The sequence below is a fragment of the Pipra filicauda genome, unplaced genomic scaffold (assembly GCF_003945595.2).
Source record: "Pipra filicauda isolate LSUMZ 115617 unplaced genomic scaffold, ASM394559v2 scaffold330_size805480_pilon, whole genome shotgun sequence".
NCBI lineage: Eukaryota > Metazoa > Chordata > Aves > Passeriformes > Pipridae > Pipra > Pipra filicauda.
The window spans coordinates 787,151-805,419 of record NW_024104455.1 but is presented as its reverse complement, the minus strand read 5'-3'; the positions used below and the strand labels follow the sequence as shown (position 1 = coordinate 805,419).

The 18,269-nt window shown below is 45.4% G+C and overlaps 1 protein-coding gene across 1 annotated transcript; it reads right to left on the bottom strand.

The window, feature by feature from the left end:
• Positions 1-151: 151 nt before the first annotated feature.
• Positions 152-18,042, bottom strand: IGSF5 (immunoglobulin superfamily member 5; the record flags this gene model as incomplete). Its single annotated transcript, XM_027727771.2, has 7 exons — positions 17,889-18,042; positions 15,367-15,554; positions 8,911-9,231; positions 7,900-8,208; positions 3,759-3,887; positions 3,203-3,227; positions 152-264 (listed from the first exon to the last, which is right to left on the bottom strand). Coding segments are annotated over exons 2-7 (955 nt in total), but the record flags the coding sequence as incomplete, so codon positions are not given.
• Positions 18,043-18,269: the final 227 nt, after the last annotated feature.

Here is an 18,269-nt window from a genome sequence, read left to right as displayed (position 1 = left end):
TGTTCTGAAGAGGCCCAGGGCAAAGACAGATCCCTCACTGAGTATTGTGAAATACGTGTGAAGTCTCATAATGTAATTCCTTGATATGTTGTCCAAAAGGCCCATGTTGAGAAGCACTTTGACAACATGTGATTCACCAGCTTAGACTCACCTGGGCTCTGTTCTGTGTTCCACAGTTCCTCTGGAAGGTATCCTGGGTTTTCACTACCATTCCTTTGCCTGTTTTCCAAATCTCCATCTTTTTTCTTCTCAGCTGAAACTTTTCTAGAAACAAAAAAGGTGTGTAATTAGAAAATCACTATGATAGGAGAACTGTTGGGTAGCAGAGTACGGAGGAAAAAGTCTTTTGCTTCCCAAAAAATAGGTGCAAAACACGTCTGGGACTTCCAAGCCACGAGTACAAATCTCGTCCCATGTAAGTATTACCCATGGAATTCTGTTTGGAAAGTTCCCATGAGCTGCAATATCCCAGAAAGCAGGAAAATAACTGAGCAACTTTCAGAGAGTGAAGACTCTGCACCAGTTCATAGGTTTTGTAGGCAATGAATTTTGATCTCTAACTGTGAATTGCAGGATATTCAGCGGCCCAGTAATGGTCACTCAGGACAGCTCATTATTTCGGTGACCTGAGCCTGTCCCCAGCTGCAAAAACAAAGAGTGTTATCTCACACCCCCACAGAGAGCTCCCAAGTGATTCATCTCTACACTCCAAAGTTAATCTTTCACTTTGAAATTTACTTTACAAGTGAAAGGAACTCCCTTGGTTAAATTTACACATCTCTGAATGTACAGAGCTGCACAGAGAGACAATAGTGCTTTTTTACCCCAAACTCTTACTCTAGAAGAAACTACTGATCTGTTCCTGCCACGGACCCCTCTCCTGGATAGACCCAGGTCCACCTTTGCCAAGGTTTCAGATCCACCATGAAAACCCAGGAATTTTTAGGGGGAAGGGGTGACATGCTGTGAGTTTGTGGAAAATGCCACATGAACTTGTCCAAAGAAAGGGGGAGTCAAGGGGGGGATCAACCTTTTCTCCCAAGGAACAAGGGACAGGACAAGAGGAAACGGTCTCAAGCCGTGCCAGGGGAGGGTCAGGTTGGATATCAGGAGACATTTCTTGCTGGAAAGGGTGGTCAGGCCTTGGCAGGGGCTGCCCAGGGAGGTGGTGGAGTCCCCATCCCTGGAGGTGTCCCAGGAAGGCCTGGCCGTGGCACTCAGTGCTCTGGGCTGGGGGACAAGGTGGGGATGGGGCACAGAGGGGACCCCATGATCTTGGAGCTCTTCTCCAACCTAAAGGATCCTGTGATTCTACTTTTTATGTTTAGCAGGAATGGCTTTACTGGCCCACAGATTTTCAGGTGGGTGTTACTGATGCACACAAACCTGATGAACCAGCCACTGACTATTCTAGGGGATAAACATGTCAGATACCACCAAGAAACCTGTCCTGGTTGCTGGAAGACAAAAGCAATTGTTCAGGGCTACCACCCCCACATGTTACATGACACTGTACTGTGTATTTTATCTGATCCTTAGTTCCCAACAAACTCAGTGTCGTAGCCAAATAAAAAAGGAGCTACCAAAAAAAAGAAAAAAGAAAAAAAAAAGTGTGGGAGGTATGGGAAGATATCCAGGCAAGTTAAAAATAAATGTGGGAAATAAAGCAATATATGTTTGGTCTCTCCACTTCTTTGCTACTATAATGGAGCTTCCCAAATCTGGACAATCATCACTCCTTTTTACTGCAGGTAAAAAAAAACAACCACTGGACCTACAAAATCTGTAAGTGATTGTTAATAATCCTGATTTCAGTGTCAACGTTTACACACTTTGTAAAACTTTGTAGAGCTTTTAATTCAGAGTCTCCAAGCCTGAGCTGAGCCTCAGAAAGCCCGAATTCATCCCAGTTTTCTCAACTTCCAAAGTGCAAGCTGCACTTGGCAAAATGATCAAGTCAGCCCCACAAATTAAGAAATCCCATGGAAGTTTACGTGGCATAATAAGCATCATTTCCTTGGGAGAAAACAGTGGGTATCTCATTTCCTTATTTTGTTCCATATCAATAAAGTGCTCTATAAATGGAAATCTGTCAACAGACCTTCACAAAATTTCCCCCCCAAGAGGCTGTTAATGAAACTGGGTATTACTGACGTGCCAGGCAACAGGGGGTGAGGCTTTGGAAACTCATGAAGGGACAGGGAGTTAAAAGCCCCCACAAGTGTAGGCAGGGTATGAATTTACAGCGCTGCCTGGATATAAATAATAATATAAATAACATAAATAACCCCACTGCCACTGCTGTCACAGCCACACTGTGCCAATAAAAAGGATCTTAATGCTGATAGCCATCAGCTATTGATGGCTAAAATTGTCCTGCTCAGTGCAATAATGTACCAGCAGCTTTGTACCCAAGCATGTCTGGCAACAACCTGGTGACGGGTTGATGTTTTTCATTGGGGCACCTTTATTAATTTTTTATAGAATCATAGAATGGTTTGGGTCAGAAGGGACCTTAAAGATTATCCAGTTGCACCCTCTGCCATAGGCAGGGACACATTCCACCACCCCAGGTTGCTCCAAGCCCCTTCCAACCTGGCCTTGGATGAGGGATGAGGGGTCCACAACCTCTCACCATAACCCGTGCAGGGGTCTCACCGCGCTCCCAGCAAAGAATTGTTTCCTAATATCTAACCTAAACCTACCCTCTAAACCCCTCTTTCGCCAGTTTATCCACCCTCAAAAGAGCCGGGCAGACGGTGCGATTTCCCTGCCCATCCATCCATCCCAAGGAGCTCCTCCTCTCCCGTCCCCGGGCTGGCAGTGACATCCTGTGGCGGCGGCGGCAATCGCCCGCCGGGCTGTGCTGGCCAGCCCGGGGCACCCGGCGACCCTCCCCTGCCTTCCCTGGGGGCACAGCCGGCTCTTAGGAATTCGCTTTGCCCATCAGCTTTAGCGGGAGTGCCTCCTCAGCTTGTCGTCTCTGCGCTCGCCGAGTCAGAGATGCGGCGCCGGCGGGATTTTGGTGCTTTTTTTTTCACTTAGGATTCGCAACCTGCTGCTGGTTTTTCGCCCCTAAAGCTGGTCCCCTTTCCTCTGGGATGCTGGGTGGCAGGGCATGGAAACTCCCACATCCCTCTTGCCACCCTGAAAGAGTCCAGTTAACAGGAAAAGTTCCCCCCCCCCCCTTCATCTGACTCACCTGATTTCACTTTGATATGTAGATGCTGAGAAAGAAGAAAAAAAAAGAAGGAATGTTTTTAAAATGCAAGAAATTAAAATATAAACTGTAAGTTCTCTTAGAGCATTCCCTCTGTTCCAGCTACCACGGGAGCATCTCTCCCCCCTGCTTACAAAATTTACAGCCCTGTAGAGCAGCTTACACAGAAACTGGAATCAGGCACACAGCACTGAAGATATTCTTCAACAAAGAACCTCAGCACAGGGACTGAAAGTCTTTGAAAGCTAATGTGCTCCCAAAAAACATGGTCCTCTTGTAGTTAATGTGAAGGGCTGACACTGATTGCTGTGGAGTCAATTTATGAGAGGAACAGGAAGGTGAAATTAAGGAGCATCTAAGGCCAATTTAAGGAGAATTTAAGGAGCATTTTAACCAGGCCAAGGTTAAGAGCAGGATCTGTCCGCTCTCACTTCTGCTTACAGGACTTTGCACAGCACCAGAGCTGACACAACTTGGGGGTTTATATCTGGTCAAAGATACTTTTTAATATAGAGACCAACTGTAAAGTTCCACTCACCTCTCCTCTTCAGGCAGCAGCGAACAACCACCACAATAATAGTGGTCAGAAGAACAATACCAAGGAATGAAAGCACAACTGCAAGTACAATAACCCAGGAGCTTCTGTTGTCTTCACGGTAATAATTTTCTGTTAAATTAAATGGAGAAACATTGTCTTATCAGAGCCTCAAAACACCCTTTGCAGAATATTTACCTTTTCTCTGAGGTGCTTGTTGATTATTAACAAGGAGCCTGTGTTTTCCAAATGACAGACAAATGACAAATTTGTGGGTGCTGCCCAAGAATTTAAAATATTTCCAAATTCAAATTCTTTAGTGCAGTTGTAACTTTTCCCACCAAAATAGGTATTTTGGGTTGTAATTTATTTGAGTAAATTTTGATATGCTGAAACTGCTCTGAAAGCATCCACTTCTCCCCACAGACCACAGCAAGAGTTTTAGGTGACTACTACAGTTGGTGATTTCTAGTCTGGAGATATGATTTTCTAATCAATTCTGCCTTGGGGTTTCTCTCAATGATTTCAACAAGTTTTTGATTTCAAGACATGCTTGGTAGGGCATCTGTCACCCACTTAAAGAGCAGCAAAGAGCAAAACCTGAAGAGGTTTTTTTCTCTACCAGCATTATCCCAATTAACTTGTTCCTTTATCTTTGCTGGAATCTCCAGGGTTAAATGAGGTGATTTAAGGATAACTCAGTGTCTTGCTGGAATCTGTTGCTGTGACCAACCAGGGCTCCTGCATGTTTTAATAATACCTTGGAAAAATAGAATCAGAGAATCACGGGATGGTTTGGGTTGGAAGGGAACTTAAAGATCAAATTCCAGCTCCCTGCCATGGGCAGGGACACCTCCCACTGTCCCAGGTTGCTCAGAGCCCCATCCAGCCTGGCCTTGGACACTCCCTAATTTCTCAGATAGACTGATGAAGAAGGAAGATATGTCAGTTCTGATTGTCACATCATCCTGCCCTTTGGTTTGACCACATATTCCAGAAGCACCTCTATCTGATTCATTTACCCTTTGGAAAGCAGCCCCAAAATAACTTTGACAGTTCTTTAGCTTCCAATCCAAATTCCGGGTGTGAGGCACATCCAAACCTGGCACAGTCCAGTCCATTGCATGTGTTTATGGATGTGTTTTCCTCATTAGAGGTCCCAGGTAATGATTCCATGGCCACCCTTAGCTGACAGCCTCTGGAAAAGGCACCACAGCAAGGAAGGTGACTGGGAGCTCCACAGAGTCAGGGCAATTCCATGTGGGAACAAGGTTTACCTATGGCAGGGAATAAACTAAATCCTTTCTATCTACTTATTTGCCTGGGTGTGTGTTTGGGGTCTGGAGGTTTCAGACTTCAAAAATACAGGACCAGAGCCTCCTACAAAGCTTTAATCTCTGCTAGGAGTCTGCATTCTCCAAAGCTCAGGTCATTATCATTAAGAAATTTGTTCCAGTCTTCTCTAATCCTAATGTTCAATCAGCATGTTTTGGATTTCTTCTGTCAAAAAAAAAGCACTCAGGAACCCTGAAACCAGTAGTAAATCCTGTAGGCTGCCATCAGTTGTGATTAAAAATGGTGATAAACTTGTTAATAATATTTTTATCTAGAAGTACTGAAACAAATACCTGCATTGTGTTATATTTTGCTCCATCGAGCATGCCATGAGGATATCAAGATGATTAAAATACTAAAGACAGCCATTTATCTATAGGGAAAGCTACTCCTTGGTGTGAAGAGAGGAGCTAAACACACCTGCACTGCCCACACCTCCAGGTCTGCCAGCTCAAGGTTTTTCACTCCCTGGCACGTTCAGGTTTTGTGCCAGAGGATTTTTTAGAGCTGAAGGTAGGACAGGGTACAACACAAACGCTCCCAGCACTCCAGCATTTTAGTGTTTCCTCAGTTTGGGAGCATCCAGAAAGAAACTGGAGCTGAGACCAAGCAGGTGGAGGTGGGAGCTGCCAGCTCAGCACAGAAGCAGGGGTGCAAGGGAGGGGCACTGAGGGATCAAACCCCTTTGAGCCCATCAGTAAATCCACACGAGGTTACATGGGGTGTTTAGTGTGGACAAAGCCACTGCCTCATTCCATAGGACCCATCCAGACCTCTGGCTCCTCCCAGAGCTGTCCAAATTTTTAGTTGGACAAAGTATCTGCAGAAAAGGGGATTTTCCCTCTCGCATGTGACCAAGGAGAAACGAGAGACTGGAAAAACCCACACGTGGCTTCCTGGACACTTTGGAGCTTCCTGGATAGCTTAAAAAATCAAAGGAATTCCAGGCTCGTGGAAGATTCTCCATCCTCACCTTCTGCAGGTTAAAGGCCACCTGAATTCAACACTGAGGCCAAGGAGAGCTTGGGCTCAGCCAAGGGACTGCCCTGGATCCCATTTCCCAGTAACAGCTCTGTGAATGCATCACCTGGGATAACTCTGTAGGAGTTCTCAAATTTGGGGCTCAGCCAAACGCCCCTGTGAGCAAAGTAACTCTGGAGGAGGTGTGACTGACACAAAAATGCATCACCTTGTAGGGCAAGACTGACCTAGAGGTGCAGGAAGGTGGGACATTCCCGTCCCAGGAGCTGTCTGGCTATAGAGGGCTCAGATTTTTGGTATTTCTTGTATTGCTTGGGAGGAACATGGAGGAATTCAATTCCTCAGGCTTTTAAGGGAAGGGGGAAATTGTTATTACAGTAGTTTTTGGAAGGATTTCTTAGATGTCTGAAGTTTTCCCAGCAACAGGTAGCTTAGGCTGAGCCTGTATACGAAAAGCTCTGAGATTTTAAGTGTGATATATATATACACATTATATATATTTCTCTGTCAGAAATGCCACGCTTATATTTCATTCTAATCATTTAAAGGCTTCATATTCTCCTACCCTCACAAATTTTGAGTGGCTGCTGCAGCACAGTGATATTTCCAAAGAGAAATGAATGATGGTCCTACGGAGTCACTAATAATACACTAATAGAGCTCCATGACATCTGTTTTTCTGCTCTTCTGATTTACAGTGAGTAGCTATGGAAACTGAGGGTGGATCCCTCACTACTTCACAAATCAGTAGGCAGGGGAATTTATTAATTTCCTCAGGATGGCCCTGTTTTGCTCAGTCAGTAATTAAGATCAATGCGACTACAAAAATCCATATTAAGAGTGGTAAAATGACCTTTTCCGACTGCGTTTCCGAGCAAGTTCTCCTGAAAAAAGGTAATGCTGATAATGACTCACACTGAAAACGAAAGGCACAGTTACTCAATCTCCTCAGGTGTTTATGTGTCAAAATGTCTCCACCAGACCCCTCGTGGATCCACTCTAAGGATGTCTCTGCATGTGCCACGTTCACCCATTGCAGAAGAAGCAGCAGTTCACCAAAAGAAGCTGTCAGCATGATTATAACCTACCTCAGCAAAAATCTTTAGAGTTATCAAAGGTCTTGCTAAGAGTTCTTGAGAGATTTGCATGACATCCAGCCTTAAACCTCCTTCAGTAAAAGCCAATATAAAGCAACTTAATGCACCGTCCAAAAAATTCCACATGTGTTGCTGCAGGACATTTTTTACCTTTCTCTAACATTTGGAAGAGGGCATGCCAGGAAGAGGAAAACAGGTCTAATGGCTCTTTGATCTAAGTAGTCTTTGGGATAATGTCCATAGATATTCCCCATCCCTGGAAGTGTTCAAGGCCAGGTTGGATGGGGCTCTGAGCAACCTGGGATAGTGGAAGGTGTCCCTGCCCATGGCAGGGGCTTGGAATAAGAAAATCTATGGACACTGCTCCTGTGTTTTCCATTTGCACCTGAAGTGCAAGTACTGAATTATTTAAGATCTAAATTCATTAGATGTTTTCTTGGTCAAGGAGCAAAGTCTGGTTTTCCAGTGAATCCATAGGAATCAGTGGCAAATGTACAGCTTTGTTTGCCTTGCTCAGTCCTACACTGGGCTTTGTGGTTCATTAGACTTGTACCAGTGCATTTTATCCTACCCATATATCAGATTTTGGTTACTGGGTCTTAATTCTGTCACCTCTGCACATCCCCTTTGCAAATAAAAGATCTTTTCAAAATGAAGCAAAGTAGAATAAAACACCCAGCTCTGAGTACAGGCAGTGCAGCACAGGCAAAGTACAACAAACACTCGCTTACCTGCAGTGGAGTTGTCAAAAATAAGGGTTACAGTTGCATTCTGAGGTTCAGGGAGTGCTTCTATGTCAGCTAAACAAGTCAGAACCTCAGTGGCTGTTGGAGTCACAGTCAGGATGCTCAGGACATTGTGGAGGCCATCAGATCCTTGACTTTGCTGGTTAACATAACTTGACTTATCAATGAGAGAGTCATTTGTCATCCAGGCAATGTCTGGAGCTGGAGCCCATCCTAAGGCTTCACAAACAATTTCAACTGTTGTGTTCTCTTTTACTGTCAAGGTGCTATTTTTGATGAATAAAGATCCATTAACTGTGGGAGGGAAAAGATGTTTTGTTCCTTCAGAATGTTTTGCTGCATTGCTTTCCTGCTGGTAGCTTTAAATCTTATCTTGCTACCCAGAAATAGCTATGCCTTGAGATATGAAGTGAAAAACGATAATTATTACCACAGATATACCACATTCATGGTAGAAACATGCAGATATTGCAACTGCATGGACATATTGTTCATTATATCTAAAGAACGAGCCTCAGCTTTCAGTACCTTTCCAATAAAAAGCAGGAAATTGCACTTTTTAGCAACTTAACTTAACTTAACTTCCAGCTGACAGACAACATAATGAAATAACAGTGTTTCTCTCTTAAGTTTTAAATATGCTCAGGTCCTATCAGGAAAGGTTTATGGGTGGGTGATGAGATGCTATCACCTCACCAAGCACCTCTTTGACAAACAGGTAGTGCCTGGTGGTTAAATCCTGCTTTCCTGGCTTATTCTGATAAAGAATAAGAGATGTAACAGGAAAAAACAGGGGCAGTTATCACCTTTGTTACTGGTGGTCTGAATGTGACTCTCAAACCTGCTTTGGCAGTAAAATTAAGACGAGGGGGACAGGAGGCCAAGGGTGGGAAATGAGAACATGGACTCCTTCCCAGGGATAGTCTGAGCAATTCCTCAGAGGATTCCCTGGAGTGCAGTGTAACAAAATACCTCTCTGTTGGTGGCCATACACACCTTGGACAGAGAGGAAGGCAAAGTTGTTCTCGCTGGGTTGCTGGATGCTGCACTCGATTTTCCCGGCGTCGCTCAGCTGGGTGTTGTGGATGATGAGCTCTGAGGTAAACTCATCACCACTGGTGTAATTTTGGGAGGTGAAGCGGTCTGTGGTTTCCACGGATCCCTGGGAACTGAGGACAGTGAGGACAGGATTCCCATTGGACAGCCAGATGAGGATTTTCCATCCTGCAGACACGGTGCAGTTAAACCTGGCCTGGGAGCCAGCAAGGACTGTGGCATTAGCAGGGCCTTTTGTGATAGAGTAACAACAGCCAAGACCTGAAAGGAATTAAAAACCAGCCTGTAAACACACGTAAAACACCACCAAAGGTGCTTAGATAGTTTAAAAAAATCTTAACCAGCTCAGAGATGGAGATGTGCAATCTAATCTTTCAGCTCCAGTTTAGATTTTTTTTAAAGATGTATTTAATCTTTTGTCTCTCCTTCTCCCTCTCCAAAATCACCTTTCTCTCTTCAGTAACTCACTGACCACCATTTTATGGAAAGAAGAGGTTGCACTTTTGAATAGGCAGATAAATGAGTTCTCTAAACCTTAAATAATGAAAGGGGTATGTAAGTGGTCCCCATGCCATATCTTGGATTGTCACTGATTTTTTGGGGTTCCACATATATCCTTCTGTGCTCTTTCCTCTATTCCTCATGCAGGTATCACATGCATACTTACCCACCTTCTCAGGCTTCCTGTTAACCAGAGTTGCTGTAACTCACCAGTTTTAATCCCCTAAAAGGCAGTATGAGTTTTGGCCACTGCTTTTCAGAGCTGAAAGCTCCTTTCTAACGAAGGCATTTTGTTTTCCTTTCCTCCTCAGCGGGCCCAGGGCTTCCCACTGCCCTCAGAGGAGTGGAGGTGCAGCTGTTTCCCGGGCAGATGGAGGATTCCCTGGGTGGGGGAAGGCAGGAGCACCTGATCCTGCTGAGCAGAAAGGGAGGGAAGGACGAAGGATGAAGGCTGACACCTTCTTTTTCAAAGCAGCAGCTGGGACTTCAGTCCCTGAAGTCCAACTTTGAGTCTCTCCAAGGATGGACCTTTCACAAGCTCCCTGCAGTCCTGTCAGGGAGCTCTATCTTTTCATCACTTCCTGGGAAACATTCCTGCTGAGGACACACCAGGGCTGCCAGTGGTGCCCTAATGATTCCATCTGTACTCAGCATAACAAAAGCAATTAGATATTATTGTCCATAGCAGTCTAATTAGAACCTCGTGCCTGCAAATTTGGCCTGAGAATAACTGCTCAATTATTTTCCAGGAGAAAGGAAGTCTGGGATGGTCATTCCTCCCCTTCCTAAAAGTATTCAGGACAATGAAGTGATTTTTAAAGGTTTTGCTCACCCCAGGTTTTGCACGCTTTGGGTAGTTTATTCAGTAATGGATTAACTATAAATTATTGAAAAAAACCCATTTTTCATTCAGTAAATTAGTAGGGGGAGAACATGATGTATTGTTTCACACAACAGAGATGTTTGATAGTTGTATAAATGGAACCAGAGCCCAGCCTCAGGTATGACATTGCAACCAGCACCCTGGGCATGGGATCTGTGATCTCATTGCTCCAGTGTCCAGATAATTTTATAATTCCCAGCCCACATTTAACCCAGTCAAAGTACATCTCTATCTAACCAGTGTGTAACTAATCAGATTTGTGCCCAGAATTGTTCTTTAATATAAATAGCTCCTCTCTTTCCTCCCACCCACTGCATGTATTTACAGACCTCTTTTGTTTCGCAAGATTGTACAAACCCAGCTCTCCCTGGTTCTTTGTATGGTTGACTCTGAGTTCTCTCATGTTTACAAAAACCTTTCCAACGTTTTTTCACCTTCCTGGCTTATGTCACCTCTGCCTTGCACCTCAGTCTCCAAAGGATTTCTGTGGGTGAGCGACAAAACATTAAATGAAAAGCAAACTTTACCTAAAGTGATAATTAATAAAGGCAGATAAGATACAGTAAAACGTATTTCTGACCAACTTAAATGGTTCATTTTTTCCAGCAGCATTTATTCAAAGCTTCCTTCAGACTTGTAAAGCTGAACTGAAATATCTTAAGACATGAGACAGCTTGAAGGTGAACTCAGCAATCAAACCTGTGAAAACATCACTTTGCAAACAGCCAACCCAACAAGATGCCTAAAAACCATTTCCTCTCTTTTCTGTTTGTCAATTCCTGAATTTTAGGAATTGGCCACATGCCAGTGGATGGAACCATTTACAGAGCTCTGGGTTTCCTAATGAACGTGCACTGATGAAGTTCACTCCATTTGCCATGTAATGTGTCCCTCTTCCCTGATATTCAACATCCAGTTGCCATGATTTATATTCATCACTCACATTACCAGGGTTGAGACACTCTCCTAAGCTCAAACAAGTCTTTGAATTCACTATTTTTCCTTGACTCATGTTGTAGCCAGACTTCCCAATACTGCTCCCTGCACCTCTATAATGTCTGTAACATATTGGTGTGTTGAGTTTGTTCATTTTTTAGATTTTGTTTGAGGCCTCCCTGCTTGGAAGACTTCAGCTACCACGATGATAGACATAGACATGAACAAACCTCCTTTGAGGGAACACCAAAATGCATTTGGCTGCTCCTGACACAGGAGCTGCAGCACTTACCCACCCTGCTCCTCTTAATGCAAACTGATCCCTGTGCATTTGGAATTCATTTCCATGCCTGTGCAACCACTTTGCTTTTTTAAAGGAGCCATGATAAGCTATGGCTCTGAATAAATGATGTGACTTTCAGGACAATGTTTCCTGTTAATTGATCATTTGCCATGAGATCATGTCTGTGAGTTCCATTATAGCCTCGAAATTTATCCCTAAACAGGAACAATCAGTGACCATTGACTCTAAAAATACACGGTTAATATTGCTTTTGTTTTCTTCAGACATTCAGGACAGCATGGGCAGGTAGGTAGGAGTTATTCCTGCATATATATATCTATATATATATGTAATATAATTCTTTTTTATCAGTCCATAGATGTTGTAGGATCTACATCTTCTTCCTCCAGCCACGTCTGTTGGAGCAATAGATGGTCTTTCCCTGATTGCTGTCCACCAGGGAACAGGTCCATACCCCACATGGGGATCCTTTGGGAGGCAGAAGGACTGAGGAGCAGGACACAGCTCAGCCTTACCTCCATTTAGATCCCAGTAAAGCCCCAGCACGGCCAATAAAGGAGTTTCATGAGCCTTCTCCACCTGCCCCCTAAACATTTTCTGTGATTTTACCTTTGCCTCTTTATCTTCTTGCTTTTATTGTTTATCCTGCAATAGCACGTGGAGCCCTGAGCCAACAGTGTGTTCCATTGTCCAGCCCACACACAAACACTGATAAAGTACCTTGTGGGAGGTCAGAGAGGACATTCATGACAGAAATGGGGTCTAAACTTGGTTCCCAGTGCCTCCAGCCAGGGTTGTGAGTCCTTCTGCTGGACCTTCCTTCTTGCACCAAGGAGAACATTTTAGTGCTGGTTTCATTTACATCCAGCTTTAAAAATGCCCTGCAGATGGTTGCTTTTAAACAAATTAGGGCCTCAGGCTTGATTTTCACTGCACTTTACAGCAATTACATGTTCAGCTCCTCACAGCTGTTTCAGCATCTGCTTCCCCACACACAACCAGCGAGACATCCCACCCAGGCAAACACCACCCCTGCAGCAGGGGAATGTCAGGCTGTCTCCATGATTATCCCAGGCTTTTGAAGAACAAAGCTGAGTGAGGACACCTTCTCTGAGGCACAGCACTAACTGTGTGCAGAGCAGTGGTGAGAATCTGCTTAGATGAAGTACTCATGGGGTCCCAGTTGCTCAGCCCTTCCCGACAGCACACGGGGTAAACACCAGCCCCTTTATGAGCTGTTTGTTCCCTCATCTGTCACACAAATTCACTGTCACATCACCGCAGGTTTTGAGGAAATGAAAATGCATCTTGTTCCCTCATTTGCCAAAGAACAGCCCTTGCCCTTCATCAACAGTGTTTTCTCTTCCACGCTTGAAGTGCCTCCAAAGGACCCCTTTCTCATGCTGAAGTTTTCAACAACAAGGTCATTGAGATGTGCCACCTTCTCCTCCTTCCCTCCTCTCCTCTGCCCACTCTGTCTTCCCTCTTTTGTAAGTGACCTATTTGGATGCAGCACAGTGAAGGACAGGATGGGCTTATCCTTTTGCCAGAATGATTCCCTTTTTTTTTTTTTCAGCCTCATTATCGTATTTCAAAATAATCTCCCCCTTTATACCCATATTGCCCTTCCACAAACGCTGCCTTTTATCCTTCAGTTTTTGTGTCCAGTTTCTCTCTTCCTCCCTTCCCTCACTGCTATTTCTGTTTGAAAATCTACATTTTTTCCTTCTAGAGAGTTTCAAATTCCTTTTCCTTTTCACTTTTTCTTTAGTCTCTTGCTCCCCCCACATGCCTCCCCTGCCTCACTGCTGGCCCACTGCTCCAGCAACAGATCTGTTAAATAAAATAAATAACTAAATAAATAAACAGCTCAGGTTTATTCCAAAACCCAACAGCCCTGCAGCTGAGCTTTTTGAAAACCAAAGTAGGTTAGAGCTTGTCGAAGCCTGCAGAGAAGGACCAGCTTGTTCACTTATGTTAACAAGATTTTTAAATGCTTACAGGATGTTTCTGTCAAGTAATACCAGACTACTGATACTCAGCAACACAGATTTCCACCCACCTGCACCCAAACCTCTCCACAGCCCCCAGGAGTGTCTTCCCCTCTCTTCTCTTACTCACTATTTGACAGCTGTCCCTGTTACAACTTCCCAGTGTCCAAAAATAAGAGATTCAGGGACTTCCCAAGCCAATAATGGAATCTGCACCTATGGGTCTGCACTCTGTGATATTTGTTTCCAGCTTTTTTTCAGCCTGTTTATAATTTGGTGTCCTCCATATCCACTGACCATGAGCTTTACTATTTAATTACACACTGTAAGAAAAAGTTCAGTCTTTGGTTCACCTTAAATCTTCTTTCTGATACTTTTCCTGGTTGCCACTAGTTCTTTTTCTTATGAGAAATTGTGAATAACCATTTCGCCATTCACTTCTGCAGAATTAATTATTTGAATACATTGTTACCATTTATTCTTTATCACAAGGAGAAAAAATATCCCAGTCTAATGAAAGCCTCCTGATCCTCTCCTCTTGGCCCAGAGAAGCTGTGGCTGCCCCATCCCTGGAAGTGTCCAAGGCCAGGTTGGACGGGGCTTGGAGCAACCTGGGCTAGTGGAAGGTGGATGATCTTTAATGCCCCTTCCAACCCAAACCATCCTATTATTCCATGATTCTATACTTTTGACACCTCTGCCTCACTTTATACATTTCTCAGATCTTATATGTCCTTTTTGAAATGGAAAAGCTGACAAAATATCCAGTATCCAAGATATAGTTTTTGTGGATTTATGTAATGCCAGATTTCTTTTTATCTACCTTTCTGAAGGCACTGAGCAGTGAATTTTGTTTCTCTTTTTCGGCAATTTACTCTCCTTCCAATGTATCCACTCTTTTCCCCCACTAGACATCTCAGTTCAGTGATGCTTTGCATTGAATGCTTTCTGTGCCTTTATTGCTTCCTTGGCATCGTGACATTTTCTGGCAAATCTTCCTAGTCCCTTTTTGGATTTGGCTGCCCTATGTAATTCTGCACCACCTGCAAAGTCTGCCACCTCACAGTTCACTCCTCTTCACCAGGTTGTTTAAGAGCTTGTTGAATACCACACATCCCTGTGCAATTCCACTGGGAATTATAAAACACACTGTTTATTCCTGCATTGTGTTTCCTTTCACCAACTATTAAGCCAAGGCAATACCTTCCCTCTCATCCCACTGCTCCTGTCAGAGCCTGTTAAAACCCCAGCTAGGCTATAATTAAAGAAAAAAAATCAGCTTTGTCTTTATTATCCAGCGAGTCACTTTATATTTCCTTTGTCTTTAAAGATTTGCACCAAGACACTTTTAATCTGAACCCACTTGGAAACTCAGGCATGTGAAATGTGACTTGGTGGTAAACCAGCAACATGATGATTTGCACATATTTCTGGAAGCAAAACCAGCTGCTGCTACTGAGTTTTCAACAGATGCCTCCTCAAAAGCTGCAGAAAACAGAAGGAAGAGGAATACAAGGAGAGGGGGAAACTGGAAGAGGGCAATCTACCCATCTCTTCCCTATCCCACACACTGCTCAGTCCTGCTCACTGAACCCCACTCTGAGTCATCAGATCATTCAGGCTTGAAATGCAAACTCAGCTATTTCCCAAATTTAACAATCCCACTCTGGGACTGACTGTCCACTCTGATCTCTCCAGGAACAGCCACTTATATGGCTTTTAATTTATTTCCCACACTTGGCCCACGGGGGCTCATTTCACGGGTTATGGATGTGTCCTACCTGGGAGAGAGGCAGTCAGGATGAGAGGAAGTAAAATGGATCTCTGGAGCCTCTCCATTGGAGCATTCTCTCCTGGTCCCTCAGGCAGAAAGCCACCAGCAGTCAGTGCATCCTTGAGGAGAAGCTGAAGGACAAGGACTTATCAAGTTGCTGCTTTGCGTCCTGGGATCAATGTGACTTTGTGTGACCTGTGATGCCAACAGGGGGAAGAGATTAAATGAGGGAAGGTTTGGAAGGAGAGCAGGATCTTTCCTCAAATAACTGTTTCAATAGGTGGAGAGGAACTCTTTTCAGCAGAGAAACCTCCTCCTACAGACCTCACATCTCTTGTGCCCTTGGTCCCTCCTGGCTGTTACAACACTGCTGCCTCAGGGCTGACTGGGTCGGGGGAGCTCCAGCTTCACCACTGATGTTAATCATGAACAACTGGGAAAAATAACTCTCTGAGCTGCCCAAAACTGTGTGAGAATCTGCCACTGGTGTCCTGGCAGACTAATGAAGCCTGTGCTCCATCACTCGCTGCCATGCAGGGCACCAGCCACTCCCTTGGGGTCAGAGGGGCCCAGACCTCCATCTGTAGGGGTTATTACCCCCCTCTCAGGAAACTGATGTCTCCTGAGCTAGGTATCCTTCAGGAGAGGAGGGATACACCCAAAAATGTTGCTTTGGTGTGTTTCTGTGTGCTTTACTCCAAAACTAGCATTCCTATTCATACATTTCCAGGGAGAGCTCGCTGTCATCATTGATGTGGCAGTCCTGTCACAGAGGGGCCACCCCAGACAGAACGAAGAGCTCCTACCACTCTGGCCTCTCCATCTCACCTGCCTTGGGGCAAGGATGAGAAACATGAAATCTCCTCCCAGCTCCCCAGTCTGAGCACTCAAAAAGGTTGATAGTGCAAAGAAGGTCACCAGAGTTATTTCTCTGAAACTTAGAGTGCCCCTTAAACCCCAGAATAAACCACCAGCAGCTCTCCACTGTGGTCAGAGATAATACACAGAGCCTGGGTGTGAGCCACCACTTTACTTCTGCATTTTCTGCCATTCAGTTTTTGTGATTCACTTGTGAGATATTTTTCTCCTCCCTCTCAAAATATGTGGGAGTTTGACTGTGCTGCTTGGTTTACAAACTTCTCCCCCAGGAAACCAAGTCATGGCACAGAGGATGTGGTTTTGTGGCCAGACCACATTTCTGGGCAGGAAAGTGTTTCTGATTTGGGGGATGTTCTCTGTGGCAGCACATTGTGCAAGGCACAAAATAAGTGTCACCACAGGGACACCCTGAGTTCCCTGCTCAGCTGCAGCACCAGGCTATGCCAGAGCTCCATTCCCTGCTTGGTGCTTTAAGCAAGGGGTCTCTCTGACTTTTCTGCTCAGCCCAGCTGGCATCCTGCTCCACATTTCCCTTTTTACAGTCTTTCAATTCACCTTGAGAGCTTAAGGGGCAGCCCTGTCAACTAAGGAACATTTTAAGCCAAACCCGTGGGTTTATTTCTCCACCTGCTGTTCACGGGCTGGTTTGGGTTTACCCAGTGCATTTCGAAAGGTTTAGGTTTTTTCTCACTTCTCAGGTTTCCCGTGTGGGGAGGGAGGGTCACTGTGCACAGCCTGGAGGGATTCCTCCTGGCTCTGTCACTGGGGTGGCTCTTGGCACGTACACAGATCAGTCAGTAGCTACAAGAGTCAGTATTATCTGTCACACGGAGTGAAACAGCCCAAGTGAAGCAGCAGGAAACAAACACAAAAGCCAGGGCAGGGTCCTTTTCCAGGAAGCTGTGATCCCCAGCAGGATCTACAGGACTGGAGAGAAATCCCCTGGCCAGGGCAGCCTTCATACCTACAAATCCAGCTGCACTGATGCAATCTGAGCTGGGCAAAGTTTTAGTTGTGGTTTGTTTTTTTTTTGTTTGTTTGTTTTTTTGTTTTTGTTTTTGTTTTTGTTTTGTGGCAGAAAAAATGAACCGGAGAGAATCTGACGCCAAAATCCAGGGCAAAATCAGCAAACAGCGTGGGGTGAAGCAGAGCAGGACGGGAAAGGGAGGTATCTCTAACGTTTTGTTTCACTTTGTTTCAAAAAGGGCTTTCAAAGGGCCGGGAAATACTATCTGGTCCTCAGATGAAACAGGATATTTTGGCTGAGGATGAATTAAATGCCTGGGGTTTGTCCCGTGCTGCTTTTCACCCTGCAGGTGCAGGGGGTGACTCGCGTCGCCGGGGCTGCTCTGAGCTGCTCCCTCTCTCATCCACCACGCAGGCAGGGGGATAATGACAACACTAGTGCCCCAGAGGAATGGCAGCTGGATCCAGCCTGGCACAGAGCAGGGCTCGGATGCTTTGGGACGCCCATCCCGAATGCCAGGGAGCAGAGTAGGAGATGGGAGCCACAGAAAGCCTCTGTTCACCCCGCTGCCGCCACCCCCGGGCAGCCTTCCCGCTGGGGCAAGAGCAGGGGAAAGGCTGAAATTATCCTTCATCCTCCAGCTCCTTCTGCTGGGAAGCCAATAAAATTCCTGGAGCGGTTACCTGGATCACATCCCCGGGCGCCGAGAGGTTCTCCCACCGCTTTCCCTTTGGCGACAGGTCCGGCTCAAGCTCCCAAACCAGGAGGTGCTGGAGGAAGTGGAGGCTGGAGGTGTTCAAAGCCGGGATTCCTGGGTTCCCTCACCTGTTGTCCCGGGGAAACTTCCCTCCGGTGTCGGGGTGACTGTCCCCCAGCCCTGGGCCACTCGCCTGTCCCACACTGTCCCCGTGGCACGAAAGGGTGGCCTCTCCCCTTCCCTCCGCCCCAACACGCCCGTCGGTCGCCCTGTTAATGTTTAACCGGTCCCACAGGAGGAAGTGAGGCACGGCCGGTGACACAGGCAGGGAACAAACTTCACGCCGTCCCAGCCGAAGGGATGGGTG